Raw genomic sequence first — 24,166 nt, 5'->3', positions numbered from 1 at the left:
CAGCAACGGGTGTGCCTGAAATAGCCAAATTCACTAATTTGAAGGGGTGTCCACATACTTTTGTATATATAGTGTATAATGGCCCATTTTCTCTCCCCCCCAACAAAACGTGTTTCCCACTGGTCATAGAAGAATAGAAAGGATACACTATATCATTCTACCTAATATAAACCTAGTATCCACAGCCTTGCATGGTCAGCAGCCCAATTCAATGCCCAGCTTGCATGCTGTGCTTTTAGCACCTCAAAGTTGACATGTGGCCAAGTGTTTTGTCCTTTTTCATCATTTCCCTCTGTGGGACTGTCTGTTTCATCACAGTAATTGGGTGAAACCAAGCAGTCGGCAGGCAGGCTGAGTACAGATGCAACAATGTGACATACGCATCACTGCTTGAGGGATTGAAACAGGAAAACAAACAGCATTCTCACCAGCTGATCTGACAAAGCCACGCTAAATGAACACAGGAAAAATATCCCTGTGTTTCTGCTGAATCTCAGAGGAAGTTTATGGACCAGTGTGATGAGCTACACAAAGAGTTTCAAGACAGGATGTATCTATCCTCTGTGTTTTGTATCTCCAGTGTGTGTGGTTAAGTGGATGATATGTGTTGGTTCTTTGCTCTAATGTATGAGTGTATGTGTGTAATTGAAGACAGAGTACGGAAGTGTTGTCTCTACACTCTATTAAACCTCTTATGTTTGGTTAGTCCTGCACATCCTTTAAACAGAAGCATTACGTGTGTGTTTGTTTACTCAGCCACTCGATCCTTACCATTGATTACTAGGTACCCAGATTAGTGCCCTAACAGCCTCTTAGTGTGTGTGTGTGTGTGTGTGTGTGTGTGTGTGTGTGTGTGTGTGTGTGTGTGTGTGTGTGTGAGCCCCAGACTGAGTTGTATTTTTACAACTGAGGCCAAATATTCAAGCCTGTTCACTGTCAGAATATCAGTACCACGCTATGCTTACATCTGTTACCCTGAAAGCTCCTGAGTGCCTGACCATAGCTCTAAAAATGTATAATCCCTCTCTCTTTTTCTTGCTCTCTCTTTCTTTCCTCCCTCCCTCTCCAGGCCTACGACTGGCAGAGCAGCTGGCTCGGCGTGAGGACGAGGCTAAGATCCGCCATCGTCTGGGGCTGTCTCTGTGGGCCAGTGGGAACCTGGAGGAGGCCCAGCACCAGGTATACATCTGACATGAACCTCTCCTCACACAAAACATACACACTACACAGGGTTACACTTACACACTCACATCTGTATGTGTAGAGAGAGATCATGTATAGAAAGGGAGGAGAAGGAAAGTGAAAAATTATGGAGCGATGAGGGAAGAAGATGGCCTGATGGAGGGAGCGAAAGGAAGGTTTTTTAAATGATTGTCTTAGATTTAAAGAGATTGTTATTATTCCCCCATTTTAGTTGTGTTGCCATCAGTTGTTCATGTTGTTCTCATTTGTCATTCTGAGAAAGAGAGAGAGATGGAAAGGGAGAGAGAGAAACAGCATTGTACATACCACGATATGTATCTGTTTATTTAGATATTGTACTATTCGTACTAGTATTTGCACATTGCTAAAACACTGTACATAGCTGATGATAATATAACACTTGAAGGGTCTATCTTTTTTTTAACTTTTTGAGTGCAATATTTACTGTGTCCTCACTTTTGTTTGTTTATTTCACTTGCTTTGGCAATGTAAACACATGTTTCCCATGCCAACAAAATCCAATTTGAATTGAATTGAGAGAGATACAAAGGAGACAATTCTGCTTGAACACAACTCAATTCTGTTCAGTTTATCCAGTTCCTGAATCTGTAAACTCTATCTTCTCTCTTTCCTCTCTGTCAACATCTATTACAAGGACCTTATCCCAATACCCCTCAGACTTAACCTGTCAAACAGATGTTAGCCAAAGCAACAGTATTTTGTCACACCCCAGTTCATTCCCAGTTCATTCCCGGGCAATTCAGTAATGCTTGGGATATTTCCTCCAGTCATTGTAGGGTGTGTTGTTGGTGGAAAAAGGAAAGGACATAGTTGTCCTCAGAGTATAGATGAGATGATTATTAATGAGGAAGCAGGGAGGGTGGTACTGCTGGTGGTATAGCTATATGACCTTGGTAAATACCCTGACCCACTTCAGGGTTGATTTACATAGCGAACTATGTCCCACTATGCAGTATTACTGCACTTGACATTCATACATCATTCGTACTGTTGGAATGAGATGACTTGAACCCATGTTCCTCTATATCCACATTTAAACCCCAATGTTTTTTAATACCCTCACTCTGTTACGTCTTGTTCTCTGTGGCGGAGAGATTTTACCTGACGACACTTCAGTCAGATTTGTGAGAATACATGGTGTCATTTTGTCACTGCTGGAGAGGATATGGGATTAATAGATGGAATATAATGGGTTTGATGTTTTACAGCTCATAACTTCTATCAGTGAGGGTGAACGTAGCCCAGGGGGAAAGACATGGTGAGAGTCATTTCAGGCAACTGTCATGTGCAACTGTCATGGTGTGAAAATGTCAGATAAAAGTCATGTTAATCATCAGTTATATTGGTTCATAAATGGCCAGTGGTGTAAAGTACTTAGGTAAAAATACTTTTAAGTACTACTTAAGTAGTTTTTTGAGGTATCCAGACACTACTTTACTATATTTTTGACAACTTTTACTTTTACTTAATGCACTTTTTACTCCATACATTTTCCCTGACACCCAAAAGTACTCGTTACATTTTGAATGCTTAGAAGGGCAGAAAAGGGTCCAATTCACGCACTCATAAAGAGAACATCCCTGGTCATCCCTACTGCCTCTGATCCGGTGGACTCACTAAACACAAATGCTTAATTTGTAAATGATGTCTGTGTGTTGGAGTGTGCCCCTGGTTTTCCGTCATAAAAATTAAAAAAATGGTGCCGTCTGGTTTGCTTAATATAAGGAATTTGTATTATTTACTTTTGTTTTTTAAAAAAATTGCCTCACCCAGGGTCTCTATGATGAACGAGGAGCAGGAGATAAAGAACAGCCTTGACGACAGCCCCTACCGATAGGAAATAGCCTTCTAGGCAGAGTTCCTCTGTCCAGTGTCTTGTGTTCTTTTGCCCATCTTTTGAACGGTAGTGTATGTATATTTTCAAACAGTCCATTTATATTTTCCAACGGGGCTATACATTTGGGTGAGGCTTTTTTTGTCACCTGAGTAGCCTCATTTCACTGCCAAAAATAAAATGAAGCCATCTAGTGTTCAGTGAAATACAGTTGAAGTGTTAAGTTTACATAAACCTTAGCCAAATACATTTAAACTCAGTTTTTCACAATTCCTGACATTTAATCCTGGTAAAAATTCCCTGTCTTAGGTCAGTTAGGATCACCACATTATTTTAAGAATGTGAAATGTCAGAATAATAGTAGAGTGATTTATTTCAGCTTTTATTTTTTTTCATCACATTCCCAGTGGGTCAGAAGTTTACATACACTCAATTAGTATTTGGTGGCATTGCCTTTAAATTGTTTAACTTGCGTCAAATGTTTCGGGTAGCCTTCCACAAGCTTCCCACAATAAGTTGGGTGAATGTTGGCCCGTTCCTCCTGACAGAGCTGGTGTAACTGAGTCAGGTTTGTAGGCCTCCTTGCTCGCACACGCTTTTTCAGTTCTGCCCACATATTTTCTATAGGATTGAAGTCAGGGCTTTGGGATGGCCACTCCAATACCTTGACTTTGTTGTCCTTAAGCCATTTTGCCACAACTTTGGAAGTATGCTTGGGGTCATTGTCCATTTGGAAGACCCATTTGCGATCAAGCTTTAACTTCCCGACTGATGTCTTGAGATGTTGCTTCAATGTATCCACATAATTTTCCGTCCTCATGATGCCATCTATTTTGTCAAGTGCACCAGTCCCTCCTGCAGTAAAGCACCCCTACAACATGATGCTGCCACCCCGTGCTTCACGTTTGGGATGGTTTTCTTCGGCTTGCAAGCCTCCCCCTTTTTCCTCCAAACATAACGATGGTCATTATGGCCAAACAGTTCTATCTTTGTTTCATCAGACCAGAGGACATTTCTCCAAAAAGTACGATCTTTGTCCCCATGTGCAGTTGCAAACTGTAGTCTGGCTTTTTTATGGCGGTTTTGGAGCAGTGGCTTCTTCCTTGCTGAGCGGCCTTTCAGGTTATGTCAATATAGGACTCGCTTTACTGTGGATATAGATACTTTTGTACCTGTTTCCTCCAGCATCTTCACAAGGTCCTTTGCTGTTGTTCTGGGATTGATTTGCACTTTTCGCACCAAAGTACGTTCATCTCTTGGAGACAGAACGCGTCTCATCCCTGAGCGGTATGACAGCTGCGTGGTCCCATGGTGTTTATACTTGCGTACTATTGTTTGTACAGATGAACGTGGTACCTTTCAGGCGTTTGGAAATTGCTCCCAAGGATGAACCAGACTTGTGGAGGTCTACAATTTTTTTTATTGAGGTCTTGGCTGATTTCTTTTGATTTTCCCATGATGTCATGCAAATAGGCACTGAGTTTGAAGGTAGGCCTTGAAATACATCCACAGGTACACCTCCAATTGACTCAAATTATGTCAATTAGCCTATCTGAAGCTTCTAAAGCCATTTTCCAAGCTGTTAAAAGCCACAGTCAACTTAGTGTATGTAAACTTCTGATCCACTGGAATTGTGATACAGTGAATTGTAAGTGAAATAATCTGTCTGTAAACAATTGTTGGAAAGATTACTTGTGTCATGCACCAAGTAGATGTCGTAACCGACTTGCCAAAACTATAGTTTGTTAAGAAGAAATTTGTGGAGTGGTTGAAAAACGAGTTTTAATGACTCCAACCTAAGTGTATGTAAACTTCCGACTTCAACTGTAACAACACAATGTCAAATACAGGAAGCCTAGTCAAATAATTAACATCCAATCAAATTAACCGTTACTCTCTTGCAGGAATTTCATTAATGGTCCGTATGTACCCGGGAAAGCACCAAACAACGGACAGGGACTTTGGACCATCAAAGAGGCACAAATATGATGAGAACTACATTGATTTGGCGTTCACTTATGTTGGGAGTATTGCCTTTCCTCAGTCACAGTGTGTTATATGTGCAGTACTATCTCACAACTCAATGAAACCTTCACTCTTGCACAGACATTTAGAAACAAAACATGCCCGTTTGGAAAATAAGGCACAGGAGTTTTTTCAGTGAGAATTAAGATTACTTTCGGGTAAGACATGTATAAAAGCAACAGATACCATTAATAAGAAGGGGTTAAAAGTGTGTTATATGATGAGCTAGTGGACAGGCAAGCACAATACTATTGTGGAGGACTTAATTCCTCTTGCTGCCACGGATATGGCTGGAACAATGCTGGGGGGAAAAGCCCAAAAAAAACAGACAATATACAGACAATGCCTTCATCAAACAACACATTCACAACATATCAGTGACATGGCAGGAGATGTTTTGAAACAATTGCTACTTTGCATACAAGCCAGTGAATTCTATGCGTTACAGCTGGATGAGTCAACAGACGTGGCGGGCCTGGCACAGCTCCTGGTATATGTCCGTTACGTTTATGGGGGGGTCAATTAAGGAAGACATCCTCTTCTTCAAACCACTGGAAACCAGGACAGCAGGAGAGGATATTTTTAAAGTACAGGACAGCTTTGTGACATCAAATGGACTTTGGTGGTCAAGATGTGTTGGTATCTGTACTGATGGCACAAAAGCCATGACAGGAGACATAGTGGAGTGGTAACGCGCGTGCAAGCAGTTGCTCCCGACGCCACTTGTGTACACTGCAGCATCCACCGAGAGGCTCTTGCTGCCAAAGGAATGCCTGACAGCTTGAAAGGCGTTTTGAACACTACAGTGGAAATGGTTAACTTTGTTAAAGCAAGGCCCCTGAACTCTTGTGTATTTTCTGCACTATGAAATGATATGGGCAGCGACTATGTAACGCTTTTACAACATACAGAAGTGTGCTGGTTATCAAGTGGCAAAGTATTGACATGTTTTTTGGAATTGAAAGACTTAAAGTTCTCTTTACTGACCATCATTTTCACTTGTCTGACGTCTTGCATGATGACAAGTTTCTCACACGACTGGCCTATCTGGGTGAAATTTTTTCTCGCCTGAATGATCTGAATCTATGTTACAGGGACTCTCCGCAACTAAATTCAATGTGATGGACAAAATTGAGGCTATGATTAAGAAGTTGGAGCTCTTCTGTGTCTGCATTAACAAGGACAACACACAGGTCTTTCCATCATTGTATGTTTTTTTGTGTGCAAATGAACTCAAGCTTATCAACAATGTGAAATTTGATATAGCGAATCACCTGAGTGAGTTGGGTGCGCAATTAGGCAGGTACTTTCCCGAAACGGATGACACAAACAACTGGATTCGTTATCCCTTTCATGCCCTGCCTCCAGTCCACTTACTGATATCTGAACAAGAGAGCCTCATTGAAATTGCAACAAGCGGTTCTGTGAAAATTGAATTTAATCAGAAGCCACTGCCAGATTTCTGGATTGTGCTGCGTTCAGAGTATCATGCCTTGGCAAATCGCGCTGTTAAGACTGATGCCCTTTGCAACCACGTACGTACCTATGTGATAGTGGATTCTCGGCCCTCACTAGCATGAATACAGGCACAGACTGTGTGTGGAAAATGATTTAAGACTGAGACTCTCTCCAATACAACCCAACATTGCAGAGTTATGTGCATCCTTTCAAGCACACCCTCCTGTGGTGAGTTATTCACCATTTTTGATGAACAAATAAAGTTTATGTAAGATGGCTAAATAAAGAGCAAAATTATTGATTATTATTATTTGTCACTTCCCAAGAGCTCTTTGTCACTTCCCACGAGCCGGGGTTTTGACGACAACTCACACTCATAGTTACATTTATTAAACATATCGTATAGTGTTTGTGTGGCAGGCTTACAATGAAGGCAAAAAACAGCATTTGAGAGTGCGCTGACCCTGGTGCTAGAGGAGGTACGCAGCTGGAGGTTGAATGTTTGAGTGGGTACAGGTCTATTACAAGTTTGGGAACCACTGCTCTAGACTAACTTTTAGCTTCACGTTCTCGGAGGTAAGCTCGTCGTTTTTGGTCTCCAATTTGGTAAGCCGCTTATCGATGTCGGTCAACGACGTTTCCATATCCTTTATTTTTGGGGGTTTGTGTCGCGATAGTTGTTTGTAGTGTTGCTATAGTTGACTGGACTTCTGTCATAAATTCAGCTTTTAGACTTGACACAGAGGAACGAAGTTTGGTCATGAAATCAGAGCGTAATGTAGCCATTTCTGCGTGGATGGTGAATAGTATCTCCATAACGTTAGCATCCGCCATCTTGTTGCTAGTGTTCGTCGTGTCTTCTTGTTTACCGCTTCGTCTCGTTTTCCCGGTTCCAGACATATCCAAGAAAGCCACCCAAATGTTGCTAGAGCCAGTAGGTGTTCAAAGTGTGTTCTCGTTTTGACAGATAAAAGGTTAAAACATAAAAGTATCAAACCTTAGTGGAGATGCCTCGGAACACATCTTTACGCAGCCATGTTGAAACCGCACCCCGTGTTGGATCATTCTTGATACACACAGGAAACTGCAGAGTTTCAGTTCCTGACACAAACCGGTGCGCCTGGCACGTACTACCATACCCCATTCAAATGCACATAAATCTTTTGTCTTGCCTATTCACCCTCTGAGTGGCACACATATACAATCCATGTCTCAATTGTCTCAAGGCTTAAAAATCATTATTTAACCTGTCTCCTCCCCTTCATCTACACTGATTGAAGTGGATTTAACAAGTGACATCAATAAACGATCATAGCTTTCACCTGGATTCACCTGGTCAGTCTATGTCATGGAAAGAGTTCTTCATGTTTTGTACACTCAGTGTTAATGTCCTATACCCCTATTTTCGATATTAGCTTTACAGCATGTAGGTAGGACATTGCAGACACAGCACTTTTGTTTTCTTTTAATCTGTGCTGGGTGAGGTTAGGCCAATGGGGAGGCAGTGTGGGAAATTCGTTTCCCTCTTAATGGGATGTCTGTGTGCCCAGCAATCAGCCTGCAGCCCTATCAGCAGAATCAGCCAGCCCAGCCTGGACAACAAGCACTAAGGCTGCACAACCACACTCTGCTCTCTCTCTCTCGCCCTCTCTCCTCTCGTCTGATATACTTTACTGGCTGACCTTGGGGATAGACCTGGCTAGCTGTAACCTCCTCACCATTCACACACACACATACATGCCTGATTCATTCCAATTCCATCTCTTCCATGTGCCAGTCCCAGGGCAGCAGCTATCTGAATGGTTGGTGTGTGTAGTTTAGTGTCAATGGTGGCCTCTTACAGACTGGATTTGGAGGTGGAACATTCTCAGTCATCTTAAAGGTCTGACAACAGAGGAGGAATAGGAAATCTATACCAACTCCCATGAATCAGCACTCCTGGCTGGCCTGGACTGCTAGTGTGCAGCACAGCCTCCGCCCACAGTCTGTCTGCCCTCCCACCTCTCCCCCCTCTCCTTCTCCCTCTCCAGCCTAATAGTGTCTGGGACTGAACAGAGAAATAAGTCTTGAGAGGGCTCAGGGAGACAGTGTTCTGTGGACACACTGTTTCCCTGGAAGACATTGTGTGTCTTGGAAGCCCAGGCGATGGCTTAGCATCTTCAGTTCCCTCTCTTGTCTGGGTGGATGAGATGAGAGGGGAGGGTGGCTGTGTTGAAAATCAGAGCTGTGTTTAAGAGAGGGAGCTGAGGGAGCTGTGCTGATATCAAATATAATTTACACTGAGGGCTTCTGCCATCTAGTGTCTTCTTTCTGCCACTGCATGTCTCTGACTGAGCTCTTATCTCTCTACCTTTTGAGTCGCTGATGGAGTGAACAGTGAACAGAGGGTGTACTATACAGTAACTGATCGTTATCTGGGGTTGTGTTATTTGTCCTGCAGCTCTACCGAGCATCTGCGTTGTTTGAGACCATTCGTCATGAGGCCCAGCACAGCACCGACTACAAACTTTCTCTGTTTGACCTGCAGACCTCCTCCTACCAGGCACTCCAGAGGGTCCTTGTCAGCCTAGGTATTGTTACGCGATCCATTGCCCGCATTCCGTCCTCACCGTCCTTCCCTCTTTCTTTCATTCTGTCTGCTATTCTCTTACTTTCTTTTCATGTTCGTGCCTATCTTTACCTATTTGTTGCCAAATATTTACACTACTGCACATTTGTACGTGTTCGCTCGCTGATAGCTAGAAAAACTAGCGTTGTCCTTTGACCCTCTGCTGTCCAGGCCACCATGATGAGGCGTTGGCGGTGGCAGAGCGGGGTCGGACGCGGGCCTTTGCTGACCTGCTGGTGGAGAGGCAGACAGGCCAGCAGGACTCAGACCCCTACACCCCAGTCACAGTGGAGCACATCCTGGACACAGTGAACAGCCAGAGGGCCCTGGTGCTCTACTTCTCCATGGCTGCTGGGTACCTGTACAGCTGGCTGCTGGCTCCAGGAGCAGGTAAGACCTGGGGGAGAGGGAGGCGGATATCAACTAACTCAGTTCCTCTGTGTGCTGATACAATGAACTGTAAGGGTACTATGTAAACCTGTACAAATCTATTATGCCACATTATACAAAACATTATACAGACACAAAACACACACATACACACTCAATCAAACAGTGAATTTCATCTTGATTTTGCTTTGTTTAGCTGTGAGTCCAGGAGGGCATGGCTTGTGTTCAGAGGGTAAGAAAGCCTTGCCTCTCAGGGCACCTGCCGATGAACCATGGTAACCAAGAATGACAGAGCCAAACAGCACTTGCACAATGAATCAACATCCTCACACACAATTCAACAGGGAAACACACACACCTACTCTTGTGCTTTGCTGCCTTTAGTATTGAGTAGGTTACTCCATGGCCTTTCTCTCTCACCAAAGAGAATAGAGGGGGCTTTGAAGCCCAGTCATAGCTCTCGCCTGACTGACTAAGGGTTCTTTTACCCTGAAGAGCTGCCAGGGAGACTGCTAGCCTGTGCTTCTCTTTTAGCCCTACTAGACAAAGTGTGAATGAAAGCTGTGAGTCATGATAACACACGCCCACCAGCCTTGATCGGTTGGTAAAATCCAGAGCCAAGGCTGCCGTGTCTAATAGTAGTAATATAGACGGGTGTTGTACTGCAGAGGGAAATGAAAAGGTTGAAAGAGCTGCCTCTTGCCTGAGGTCACCATTCCTGTAATCAGCCCTCTGCTCTGTCTCTCTCTCCCCCTGGCATTCACATAGCACAGGACCTGGGCAAAAGAACCCTTAGTCAGTAAAGGGACTCATCTAATAAATGAACTGGTGTACAGCCTGTCTGCCAACTCACAGATGTGAACATATTCAAAGCCTAACTCAACCCCCACACTCAGTATCTACCACCACCACTGCTGTGGTAGTCCCCCCCCCCTCCCTCCCCCCTCCCTCCCTTCTCCTCTAACATCTCAGCTCCCATGGCACGGAGCAGATGGCACAGGCAGCCACTCTTATATTTTATTGAACGTTATTTGTTTATTCATTTTGCTCTGCAGATGTGCTAGTAAATGTAGCGTAACTTAGTTTTACAGCGTGCAATCTCTACATATGTTCTCTTATTGGTAACACGTTTGGTGGGCTGAAGACAGCTAAACTGCTTTTATTACACTTTCATTGTAGTGGAATAAGTCCACTAGTGCTGTGTGCATCATGACATAGTGTAGTACTATTCATTTTCCCATTGTGATATGACCAATACGTTTAACTTGTTGACAATAATCTCTTTCTCCTTTTCTTTTTCTCTCTCTCCTTCTACAAGGCATCCTGAAGTTCCATGAGGTGTACTTGGGAGAGGGCGTGACAGAGGGCGGGCCAGACCTCCATGAGGGCGGGGGAGGGGGTGTGGCCAGCGGCTCGTCTCTGGAGCAGCACATTGCCAGTGCTCGGGAGGCCCTGGGAGTAGAATCCTACTACAGCAGGTAATACACACACACACACACACACACACACACACCACCACCACTTGGAGTTCAGAATATACCATGCATGCTATAGAGTGGGCACTGGCTGATGCACATAGAGGGATACTGTGCTGTTCTGTATGCAGTCTCAAGGAGTCATTCTCCCGAGTGCATGGTGTGATGACAGAACCCCGATATCTGTCTAAACAACTGCTCTCTGCTCCCACTGGGAACCAATGAGACAGAATAATGTCTCTCTGGATGCCCACTGGACTCACTTAACAAATAGTGTCTGGGACTGGGAGACAGGAAAACACAGCAGACAGGTTACTGAGGGCAGAGGAGAGGAAGAAGATAGAAAGGCAGAGAGACGCAGAGGGAAATGGTTGGAGTGATATGCAGGGGTGGGAGGTGACTTGTTAGACGGACTATGCGTCATTTGAAGTGACCTTGAAAAAGGAACAGTTGATGACAAATAAATGAAGTGAGCAATCAAACTGCAGGTTTACTTCAGGAGACGGGTTGGAACCACAATTATTTTCCAATCGTTTAGTTCTGAACAGAACCACCATTCTTTTGTTCCCAATCAGCAAAATAAAGTTCTGAACCGCTTTGAACCTTGAAGCGCTGGCCATCTTGTTATGACATGCATTACAGAATCATAGCCTACCTATGGAGGAGCGGGTTCTATGGAGGAACTTTGAATTTCCTTTGAACTGAGTTGGCCGGACTAGAGCTAGCTAGCTAACAAGTTTGTGTGAACGGCACCAGAATTAAAAACACCTCTTACCTTTCTGTCGTTAATAAACCCAATGTGAAACGTGATAACTATAGTATCCTTAACTAGCATTGAAAAAGTGAATCCAAGGCCTCCCGGGTGGTGCAGTGGTCTAAGGCACTGCATCGCAGTGTTAGCTGTGCCACCAGCGACTCTGGGTTTGAGCCCAGGCTCTGTCGTAGCCGGCCGTGACCGGGAGGCCCATGGGGCGGCGCAGTGCACGCTGGCCAGGTCGCCAGGTGACCAGGTCGCCAGGTGTACGGTGTTTCCTCCGACACATTGGTGCGGCTGGCTTCCGTGTTGGATGTGCGTTGTGTCAAGAAGCAGTGCGGCTTGATTAGGTTGTGTTTCGGAGGACGCATGGCTCTCGACCTTCGCCTCTCCCAAGTCCGTACGGGAGTTGATGAGACAAGACTGTAACTACTACCAATTGGATACCACGAAATTGGGGAGAAAAAAAGGGGTTAAAAAAATAATAAGTGAATTCTTCTCCTATTAAAAATCCCTCTCTTCTCTTTTGAATCAGGATTGTAACGTCAGTACAGTAACCTGTGCTTCGGGGGAGGGGTAGGAAGCCTACAAAAGCATACACACACTGGCAACGATGTCCAGCCGTCAGGCAGACAGGGGAAGAAGTTTCTGAGTGACAGTGAGGACTTTGTACAGGCACTTTGTTGCCGTTTTTTGTGGGACGGAATTTTTTTAAACCAGAAATGAAAACGATGTTATAAACCAGTTCTCATGCTTTTAATATAATCGTTCTGTACTGGCACAGTTGAGATCACTTTCTTTCTGTTCCTCTAAATGTTTTGTTATTTTCCGGTTTTCGGTTCCAACCCCTTCAAGTGTCTACACTGTACTCGTGAGTGTCACTGAACTTCCATGCAAATGTTTCCTTATCATTAACTTCTGGTGACTGCTAAAATAAAGAAAACACCAACATAAAGTGTCTTAATAGGGCGTTGGGCCACCACGAGCCAGAACAGCTTCAATGCACCTTGGCATAGATTCTACAAATGTCTATTGCAGAAATGTGACACGATTCTTCGCCGAGAAATTCCATCCTTTAGTGTTTTGTTAATGGTGTGTTGATGATGGTGGAAAACGCTGTCTCAGACGCCGCTCCAGAATCTCCCATAAGTGTTCAATTGGGTTGAGATCTGGTGACTGAGACGGCCATGGAATATGGTTTACATCGTTTTCATGCTCATCAAACCATTCAGTGACCACTTGTGCCCTGTGGATGGGGGTATTGTCAACCTATGGGGGTATAGCCATGGTAGCCAAAATAATGGCCTGCCCAGCATTTTAGTGCATGACTCTAAGCATGATGGGATGTTAATTGCTTAATTAACTCAGAAACCACACCTGTGTTGAAGCACCTGCTTTCAATATACTTTGTATCCCTTATTTACTCAAGTGTTTCCATTATTTTGGCAGTTGCCTGTACATTTTGCTTGATTTATGCAACATTTCAAGTTGACACACATTTTTCAAATTAGGATTCAGCCTTTAGTGGCCAGCCAGTGTGCACACTGCCAATCCCCAGCCTGCCGTGCCCTCCTGCCCCATTACGGAGTCATTTACCGCTCCAATGGGAGGAAGCCCACACGCCACTACGCCTGGCTAGCCACAATATGGCACCACTTACCGCCCCATTCACTTCACAGAGGATATAGAGAGGGGGACAGGGGGGGGGAGATGGAGGGAGACAGAAACAGAGAGAGTACTATTACTGAGAAAAAGGAGGGATGGCAGTGGGGGATAAGAGAGGGAGGGGTAATAACACCACAGTAGCACCATATTTGGGAAGAATGTGTCTCCTCAGTCCTCATCAATAAAACCAGTCTACCATAGAGTCTCTCTTTCCCCACTGCCCATCTCCCCATACCTTCTGACCTGTATTGTACAGTACTCTATGTACCTTCACCACCTACTAGCATGTGTTACTGCACATGCCGTGTGTTAGAGAGATGTGGACAGAGAGGGGCCTTCATGGGAATGGATCTCAGAGAGAGGCTACAGCGAATATATGGATTAGTGGAGAGAAAGAATGAGAGAGATTTTAGATGAGAGCACCAGTTCCCATGGTTTAACTTGGGACCGATGAGAGCAGTGAGCTGACAGAGGAAAATGGAAGCGGTTTGGATGGGATGGGGGTAAAAGTGGGGGGCAGGGATGGATAGGTAGAGGGGTGTATGGGGAGAGAAGGGGTGTAGATAGAAGGGTAGAGAATGGAGTAACAGACTCACTGCTGGGCGCTGGCTAGATCAGCATTAGCAGCATATAAAAGAGAGGATTTAACTCTGCTTCCTGTCAGGGCTCTTTCTGGACCATGCCCGGGAAACTGGGCTGGTCGTGTCTGTGTGTGTGAGCAGGAGTGTGTGTGGGCATGCAGGCATATCTAACAGTATAATTTCTCTCTCTTTCTCTCTCCCCCCTCTATCACTATCTCTCTTTCTCCACCCCTCAATCTCTCTCTCCCTCTTTCGCTCTCTCTCTCAGGGGTTGTTCTAGCAGTGAGACAGAGAGTGAGGCAGGGGACCTGTTGGACCAGCAGTTTGAGGAGCTCAACAACAAACTCAACTCTGTGACTGACCCCACAGGCTTTCTCCGCATGGTGTCCAGAAACAACCTGTTCAACAGGTGAGACAGACACTGTGTGAGACACTGACCTCCAAGAGCAGTTAGTTAGAGGACTCCAGTGGAGAAAGAGAGCCTTTATCGTTCATCTCTAATTCCCATAATAAGAAAGCTATCTGATGGGGACAGGATCCTGTTAGGTAGGGGAATTCATTAGAATATTAGCTTTCTGTGAAAATAGTATTTTCTCCTTTGTTTAGCCAGCTCAGAGGCATGTGAATCCTCCTTATTCAATTGGCAGAGTTGGAAAAGCCATTATCAGCTCCCTGCCTTCATAAGACTATTACGTGACCATGAACTATATGCATGTGTGAGTCTATTTAAGAAATAAGGCACAAGGAGGTGGGGTATATGGCGGCTAAGGACTGTTCTTTTGCACGGCGCAACGCGGAGTGCCTGGATACAGCCCTTAGCCGTGGTATATTGGCCATATACCACAAACCCCTGAGGTGCCTTATTGCTATTATAAACTGGTTACCAACGTAACTAGAGCAGTAAAAATACATGTTTTGTCATACCCGTGGTATACGGTCTGTTAGACCACGGCTTTTAGCCATTCAGCATTTAGGGCTCAAACCACCCAGTTTATAATTGTTTTTGAAGCCCAGATGTGCATACAGTATGTGATTTTATGATGGTATATACACTTGACTGAGTGTGTCTGTGTTCATGGTAGAGTTAATTAGCATTAGTATCACTTTGTCATTCAGTGCATGTGTTTGCACTTTACTGATTGGCGATGTGTGTTTAAGTGTATGTGTGTGTTTTAAGTGCGTGCGTGTTTAAATTGCGTGTGTGTGCTCGTCTGGGTCGTATTTCCCTGTCCTCATCTCCAGTTGAGGTTCTCTTTGATGAGAGGGTAATTCCAGCTGTAATTGGATCTCAATGCCCATTAAGCCTCTTTAATGGGCTGCCGGTAATAATCCACTCATTCTTTAATGGGCTGCCGGTAATAATCCACTCGTTCTTTAATGGGCTGCCGGTAATAATCCACTCATTCTTTAATGGGCTGCCGGTAATAATCCACTCGTTCTTTAATGGGCTGCCGGTAATAATCCACTCATTCTTTAATGGGCTGCCGGTAATAATCCACTCGTTCTTTAATGGGCTGCCGGTAATAATCCACTCGTTCTTTAATGGGCTGCCGGTAATAATCCACTCATTCTTTTATGGGCTGCCGGTAATAATCCACTCGTTCTTTTATGGGCTGCCGGTAATAATCCACTCGTTCTTTTATGGGCTGCCGGTAATAATCCACTCGTTCTTTTATGGGCTGCCGGTAATAATCCACTCGTTCTTTAATGGGCTGCTGGTAATAATCCACTCGTTCTTTAATGGGCTGCCGGTAATAATCCACTCGTTCTTTAATGGGCTGCCGGTAATAATCCACTCGTTCTTTAATGGGCTGCCGGTAATAATCCACTCGTTCTTTAATGGGCTGCCGGTAATAATCCACTCGTTCTTTAATGGGCTGCCGGTAATAATCCACTCGTTCTTTAATGGGCTGCCGGTAATAATCCACTCGTTCTTTAATGGGCTGCCGGTAATAATCCACTCGTTCTTTAATGGGCTGCCGGTAATAATCCACTCGTTCTTTAATGGGCTGCCGGTAATAACCCACTCGTTCTTTAATGGGCTGCCGGTAATAATCCACTCGTTCTTTAATGGGCTGCCGGTAATAATCCACTCGTTCTTTAATGGGCTGCCGGTAATAATCCACTCGTTCTTTAATGGGCTGCCGGTAATAATCCACTCGTTCTTTAATGGGCTGCCGGTAATAATCCACTCGTTCTTTAATGGGCTGCCGGTAATAATCCACTCATTCTTAATGGGCTGCCGGTAATAATCCACTCGTTCTTAATGGGCTGCCGGTAATAATCCACTCATTTTTTAATGGGCTGGTGGTAATAATCCACTCATTCTTTAATGGGCTGCTGGTAATAATCCACTCATTCTTTAATGGGCTGCTGGTAATAATCCACTCATTCTTTTGGGCCACAAAAGAATATCTGAATCATAAAGCCCCTTGTGCTTAAGAACCACTGGTCAATCTCACTAAAGCAAAGGAAAATGAAGAAAGGCTCATTGTCATTTTCAAGCCATACATCTTGGAGTTTTGATATCAATATAAAATGTGGCTATCAAGGCTTCTCTTTTATTTGATTTCTCATTATTTATTTATTGTCTGCAAACTTTTCCCGTAGTCCCTTTGCTGTGTGAGTTTAAGACTGTTGATGTAAGAAAGTTACATTAAGAGAATAATAACTTTTTATTCAGAGAATAGATTTTATTAGGAGAGAAAAACATTTAAAAGAAGAATGTATCAACAATAGTATAAAGACCAAGGTAAAAGACATAGGGATTCTGAGCATGAACGAATGATTGTATAGTTCCTGGCAAGGTGTCTGAATGTCTGACCTGATCTTTAACCTCATCTATCTCCGAAGAGAGCTACGAAATCAAAATATGAAGGAGCTAGCTTTTCTGATTGAAAAGTCACCTCATCTGTAATCTACGAAACCCAGAACTAAAATGTTGTGTAATTGCATCAGATGCTCGATTAAGTTCTGGGGGGAAACGTGTTAGAAAAGAAACTAAAACGAAGAGCGGAAGCAGGGCAGTAGCTCCTCCCCCCTCTCTTTGCAAGTTACAGGCAAGTCTATGGCCCAAATGTCCCCTCCCCTTCCCAAATCGTGATTCGTCCAAATGATCAGTGGCAAAAAAAATTGCACCGGAACTTAGTTCCTCGTTAGTTGTCCCATCCCACAGTCTATTGACAGATACTACAATACTATTTAATGTACGTGCATCTGTCCACGAGAGATGACCTACTCTGTAATCTCACTTTGTAAAGAATAACAGAGATCTTCAATCAGATGTTCCTAGACATTGTACAGCGGTCAAGAAGACCTTTGGGTGGCTATCAGCCTTATTGGTGCAATAGTATTACATGACTGAATCCACTGAGAGTTGGAACCTACTTCCTGTATGTCCCTCCATTCAACCTGCACCCAGATAAAAGAGCCACTGAGCATACCCTTAACCTCCTAGCCTTCTGCTTTTAGCCTTTCCTTCTCACCATCCCCTTTCTCTTGGTCAACCCTTCTCTCTTTTTTATCCCTTTTCTTCACTCGACCCTCGTTTCCTCTCACGCTCCTCCTGTCAGGCTAACAAACTATTGGCTTTCCCTATGAGGCCTGGGAGATAGCTGGAGGAGAGCCAGTGGCCTGGGGGTACCACCAGGAGGGCAGGATGAAGAGAGGGGGGCTGGGGGGCCAGACGGGGGGCCAGACGGGGAGGCTGGTTATTACAGCAGATGGATAGCAATAGTAGTGTGCCCCGTGGAGCCTGGGCCTGGCTGTGTGTAAACAAAGCGGAAGGCTCATCTACCCACAGCGGCTATTACGGCAGCTTTCAGCGTGCCGCACAGCGCACCTCTGCCCAAGCAGGGAGCCATCACTCTCTCTTCGTCACACAGCACACAGCATTTGTATTCAGCAGGACTGCTAATGTTGGGCAGCAGAGCGTCTTACAGCTGTCGAGTTCAGACAGGCGAGGTGCTGCGACACAAAAGCCTTGTGCACATATTCAATAGTGAGCAGAACAAAATGAGTGTCATCCTTGTTGGGTGGATCGTTGGAAGTCTTCCAGTGTAAGCTTTGGTTAGGTTCATGCCAGGTAGCTGGGTAGATAGTTGGGGAGAGAGGCAGTTTTCCTCACTCTCCCGCAGTGAGTCTGTCAGGTCCAGAGGTCTCACGCTACACTCCCCTCCACAGTTCTACAGTCCCACATCGCCATCTAGTGGACATTTATATTATCTCAAATGCACAATTTATTTTATTTAATGTGCTGTGCTATATCACTTTCTACATGCCATACTACAGTACAGTGTTGTGCCATTAATACATTGCCCACAGGAACTGCTGCTGTAGCTGACTGCTGCATCTCACCAGGGGGCACTTCCGATGCAGCACTGTGCTGGCTGGCTGGCTCTAGGCACAGTTCCTCAACCAGAAAGACCATTACTAGTACTCTCACTGTGTGTGCGCGTGCGCGTGTGTGCTGCCTAAAACTACTATGCCTATGTGCCAGTGTGAATAGCTGTAATGATCACTTCTCTTTACAAACAGTTTGGTGTGCTGTGCCATCTGAAATGAACACCATTGTGTTTGTGTTTTGCAGGAGCTGCCAGAGTATGACTAGCCTGTTCAGTAACACTGTGTCCCCAGCCAAAGATGGCTGCTCCTCTCTGCCTCGCCGACCCAGCAACCTCAACAAACCTCCTCTCCGTGCCCTCTACGACCTGCTCATCGCACCCATGGAAGGGGTGAGCATATGACCTGTGTGTGTGCATTTGATAGAGAGGGGAGGAGGAAAGACGGAGAGAAAGTGTTTATACTATAGTAAGTCCAATATTAATAGCACTCATCACTCCCTGTCTCTGTTTGTCCAGGGCCTGATGCATTCTAGTGGTCCCGTGGGCAGACACAGACAGCTGATATTGGTATTGGAGGGGGAGTTGTACCTCATCCCCTTCGCCCTGCTGAAGGGCAGCTCCTCTAATGAGTACCTGTATGAACGCTTCAGCCTCATCGCCGTGCCCTCCATCCAGGGTCTAGGGATCAGCTCCAAGGTCAGAATCCTTGGCTTTTATTTGAATGCCATCACTTCTTTTATTGCTGTCACTACCACTGTCAAGCCCCTGTTACATTCTATCATTGTCATCATTGGCCTCTCTCAATGTGTCCTCAGGGTCATTCTCGGCGGGCGGGGCCGGCTTCCTGTGGGGGCGTGTCCATGGCAGCTGTGGTGGGTAACCCTCGTCTGCCGTCCTCTGTGATGGACCGCTGGCTGTGGGGACCCATGCCCTCGGCCGAGGAGGAGGCCCTCATGGTGTCTGAGCTGCTGGGCTGCCATCCACTGGCTGGATCCTCTGCCACCAAGGAGAGGGTGATGAGTGCCCTCACCCAAGCCGAGTGTGCCCACTTCGCTACCCACATCTCCTGGAAGCTGGCCGCCCTGGTGCTCACACCCAACCCAGAGAGCATACCCGGCGGGGCAGGGGCGGGTGTGGGGACTGGAGGGAGAGGGGCAGGGGGCGGGAAGAGAGGCAGTGGAGGCAAGGGCAGGAAGGGCTCGTTTGGGAGCAGCTATACCATCCCAGAGAGCCTGCACCTGCAGGATGATGGGAGCGACGTAGAGAGTATCTGTGACAGCCCTCCCCTGCAGGAGTTCCTGCTCACCGCTGCTGACATACTGGACCTGAGGCTGCCTGTCAAACTGGTGGTGCTGGGGTGAGTGAACCAGGAGAGGGGCGGCTGGCCTAATGTGGAACACCTCTTATTTCAAGTGGTCCTGGGGAGAGGGGAACCAGATTCTATTACAAAATGTCCACTCTGTTATCCACTGATGGTTATGTAGTTATGCTGTGGTAGATAAAGAAATAGTCGACAGAGCAGTAGTCTAGTATTGGTGATAGAGGGTTATGTAACCAGGTGGTGGTGTGTGTATCTTATCTACAGGTCATACCAGGAGTCCAGCAGTAAGGTGACAGCAGACGGTGTGGTAGGTCTGACCAGGGCCTTCCTGGCTGCTGGGGCCCAGTGTGTCCTGGTGTCTCTGTGGCCTGTTCCTGTGTCAGCCTCCAAAGTGTTCGTCCATGCCTTCTACACCGCTCTGCTCAACGGGACCAAGGCCAGCGCTGCCCTCGCAGACGCCATGAAGACTGTCCAGAGCAGCAAGCAGTACTCCCACCCCTCCAACTGGGCAGGTTAGAGACATTCTACTTCCACACACTCAGTACTCCCACCCCTCCAACTGGGCAGGTTAGAGACATTCTACTTCCACACACTCAGTACTCCCACCCCTCCAACTGGGCAGGTTAGAGACATTCTACTTCCACACACTCAGTACTCCCACCCCTCCAACTGGGCAGGTTAGAGACATTCTACTTCCACACACTCAGTACTCCCACCCCTCCAACTGGGCAGGTTAGACACATTCTACTTCCACACACTCAGTACTCCCACCCCTCCAACTGGGCAGGTTAGAGACATTCTACTTCCACACACTCAGTACTCCCACCCCTCCAACTGGGCAGGTTAGAGACATTCTACTTCCACACACTCAGTACTCCCACCCCTCCAACTGGGCAGGTTAGAGACATTCTACTTCCACACACTCAGTACTCCCACCCCTCCAACTGGGCAGGTTAGAGACATTCTACTTCCACACACTCAGTACTCCCACCCCTCCAACTGGGCAGGTTAGACACATTCTACTTCCACACACTCAGTACTCCCACCCCTCCAACTGGGCAGGTTAGACACATTCTACTTCCACACACTCAGTACTCCCACCCCTCCAACTGGGCAGGTTAGAGACATTCTACTTCCACACACTCAGTACTCCCACCCCTCCAACTGGGCAGGTTAGACACATTCTACTTCCACACACTCAGTACTCCCACCCCTCCAACTGGGCAGGTTAGACACATTCTACTTCCACACACTCAGTACTCCCACCCCTCCAACTGGGCAGGTTAGACACATTCTACTTCCACACACTCAGTACTCCCACCCCTCCAACTGGGCAGGTTAGAGACATTCTACTTCCACACACTCAGTACTCCCACCCCTCCAACTGGGCAGGTTAGAGACATTCTACTTCCACACACTCAGTACTCCCACCCCTCCAACTGGGCAGGTTAGAGACATTCTACTTCCACACACTCAGTACTCCCACCCCTCCAACTGGGCAGGTTAGAGACATTCTACTTCCACACACTCAGTACTCCCACCCCTCCAACTGGGCAGGTTAGACATTCTACTTCCACACACTCAGTACTCCCACCCCTCCAACTGGGCAGGTTAGAGACATTCTACTTCCACACACTCAGTACTCCCACCCCTCCAACTGGGCAGGTTAGACACATTCTACTTCCACACACTCAGTACTCCCACCCCTCCAACTGGGCAGGTTAGAGACATTCTACTTCCACACACTCAGTACTCCCACCCCTCCAACTGGGCAGGTTAGAGACATTCTACTTCCACACACTCAGTACTCCCACCCCTCCAACTGGGCAGGTTAGAGACATTCTACTTCCACACACTCAGTACTCCCACCCCTCCAACTGGGCAGGTTAGACACATTCTACTTCCACACACTCAGTACTCCCACCCCTCCAACTGGGCAGGTTAGAGACATTCTACTTCCACACACTCAGTACTCCCACCCCTCCAACTGGGCAGGTTAGAGACATTCTACTTCCACACACTCAGTACTCCCACCCCTCCAACTGGGCAGGTTAGAGACATTCTACTTCCACACACTCAGTACTCCCACCCCTCCAACTGGGCAGGTTAGACACATTCTACTTCCACACACTCAGTACTCCCACCCCTCCAACTGGGCAGGTTAGAGACATTCTAATTCCACACACTCAGTACTCCCACCCCTCCAACTGGGCAGGTTAGACATTCTACTTCCACACACTCAGTACTCCCACCCCTCCAACTGGGCAGGTTAGAGACCTTCTACTTCCACACACTCAGTACTCCCACCCCTCCAACTGGGCAGGTTAGACACATTCTACTTCCACACACTCAGTACTCCCACCCCTCCAACTGGGCAGGTTAGAGACATTCTACTTCCACACACTCAGTACTCCCACCCCTCCAACTGGGCAGGTTAGACACATTCTACTTCCACACACTCAGTACTCCCACCCCTCCAACTGGGCAGGTTAGACACATTCTACTTCCACACACTCAGTACTCCCACCCCTCCAACTGGGCAGGTTAGACACATTCTACTTCCACACACTCAGTACTCCCACCCCTCCCACTGGGCAGGTTAGACACATTCTACTTCCACACACTCAGTACTCCCACCCCTCCAACTGGGCAGGTTAGACACATTCTACTTCCACACACTCAGTACTCCCACCCCTCCAACTGGGCAGGTTAGAGACATTCTACTTCCACACACTCAGTACTCCCACCCCTCCAACTGGGCAGGTTAGACATTCTACTTCCACACACTCAGTACTCCCACCCCTCCAACTGGGCAGGTTAGAGACATTCTACTTCCACACACTCAGTACTCCCACCCCTCCAACTGGGCAGGTTAGAGACATTCTACTTCCACACACTCAGTACTCCCACCCCTCCAACTGGGCAGGTTAGACACATTCTACTTCCACACACTCAGTACTCCCCCCCCTCCAACTGGGCAGGTTAGAGACATTCTACTTCCACACACTCAGTACTCCCACCCCTCCAACTGGGCAGGTTAGAGACATTCTACTTCCACACACTCAGTACTCCCACCCCTCCAACTGGGCAGGTTAGAGACATTCTACTTCCACACACTCAGTACTCCCACCCCTCCAACTGGGCAGGTTAGACACATTCTACTTCCACACACTCAGTACTCCCACCCCTCCAACTGGGCAGGTTAGACACATTCTACTTCCACACACTCAGTACTCCCACCCCTCCAACTGGGCAGGTTAGAGACATTCTACTTCCACACACTCAGTACTCCCACCCCTCCAACTGGGCAGGTTAGACACATTCTACTTCCACACACTCAGTACTCCCACCCCTCCAACTGGGCAGGTTAGACACATTCTACTTCCACACACTCAGTACTCCCACCCCTCCAACTGGGCAGGTTAGACACATTCTACTTCCACACACTCAGTACTCCCACCCCTCCAACTGGGCAGGTTAGAGACATTCTACTTCCACACACTCAGTACTCCCACCCCTCCAACTGGGCAGGTTAGAGACATTCTACTTCCACACACTCAGTACTCCCACCCCTCCAACTGGGCAGGTTAGAGACATTCTACTTCCACACACTCAGTACTCCCACCCCTCCAACTGGGCAGGTTAGAGACATTCTACTTCCACACACTCAGTACTCCCACCCCTCCAACTGGGCAGGTTAGACACATTCTACTTCCACACACTCAGTACTCCCACCCCTCCAACTGGGCAGGTTAGACACATTCTACTTCCACACACTCAGTACTCCCACCCCTCCAACTGGGCAGGTTAGACACATTCTACTTCCACACACTCAGTACTCCCACCCCTCCAACTGGGCAGGTTAGAGACATTCTACTTCCACACACTCAGTACTCCCACCCCTCCAACTGGGCAGGTTAGAGACATTCTACTTCCACACACTCAGTACTCCCACCCCTCCAACTGGGCAGGTTAGAGACATTCTACTTCCACACACTCAGTACTCCCACCCCTCCAACTGGGCAGGTTAGACACATTCTACTTCCACACACTCAGTACTCCCACCCCTCCAACTGGGCAGGTTAGACACATTCTACTTCCACACACTCAGTACTCCCACCCCTCCAACTGGGCAGGTTAGAGACATTCTACTTCCACACACTCAGTACTCCCACCCCTCCAACTGGGCAGGTTAGACACATTCTACTTCCACACACTCAGTACTCCCACCCCTCCAACTGGGCAGGTTAGAGACATTCTACTTCCACACACTCAGTACTCCCACCCCTCCAACTGGGCAGGTTAGACACATTCTACTTCCACACACTCAGTACTCCCACCCCTCCAACTGGGCAGGTTAGACACATTCTACTTCCACACACTCAGTACTCCCACCCCTCCAACTGGGCAGGTTAGAGACATTCTACTTCCACACACTCAGTACTCCCACCCCTCCAACTGGGCAGGTTAGACATTCTACTTCCACAC

General features: G+C 46.7%; 1 protein-coding gene across 1 annotated transcript in view; it reads left to right on the top strand.

The window, feature by feature from the left end:
• LOC115199591 (tetratricopeptide repeat protein 28) overlaps positions 1–24,166 on the top strand; it is a 225,624-nt gene that overhangs the window by 190,283 nt on the left and 11,175 nt on the right. The window contains exons 9-17 of the mRNA XM_029761921.1: positions 1,070–1,179; positions 8,982–9,111; positions 9,321–9,539; positions 10,858–11,017; positions 14,283–14,423; positions 18,603–18,747; positions 18,874–19,053; positions 19,173–19,714; positions 19,943–20,190. Of these exons, the coding sequence (XP_029617781.1) occupies positions 1,070–1,179; positions 8,982–9,111; positions 9,321–9,539; positions 10,858–11,017; positions 14,283–14,423; positions 18,603–18,747; positions 18,874–19,053; positions 19,173–19,714; positions 19,943–20,190 (1,875 nt within the window). The remainder of the gene's footprint in view (positions 1–1,069; positions 1,180–8,981; positions 9,112–9,320; positions 9,540–10,857; positions 11,018–14,282; positions 14,424–18,602; positions 18,748–18,873; positions 19,054–19,172; positions 19,715–19,942; positions 20,191–24,166) is intronic.

Source organism: Salmo trutta, chromosome 9, assembly GCF_901001165.1.
Source record: "Salmo trutta chromosome 9, fSalTru1.1, whole genome shotgun sequence".
In the NCBI taxonomy this organism is placed as follows: domain Eukaryota; kingdom Metazoa; phylum Chordata; class Actinopteri; order Salmoniformes; family Salmonidae; genus Salmo; species Salmo trutta.
Note: the sequence above shows the minus strand (reverse complement) of the source record. Positions and strands in the feature narration are given on the sequence as shown.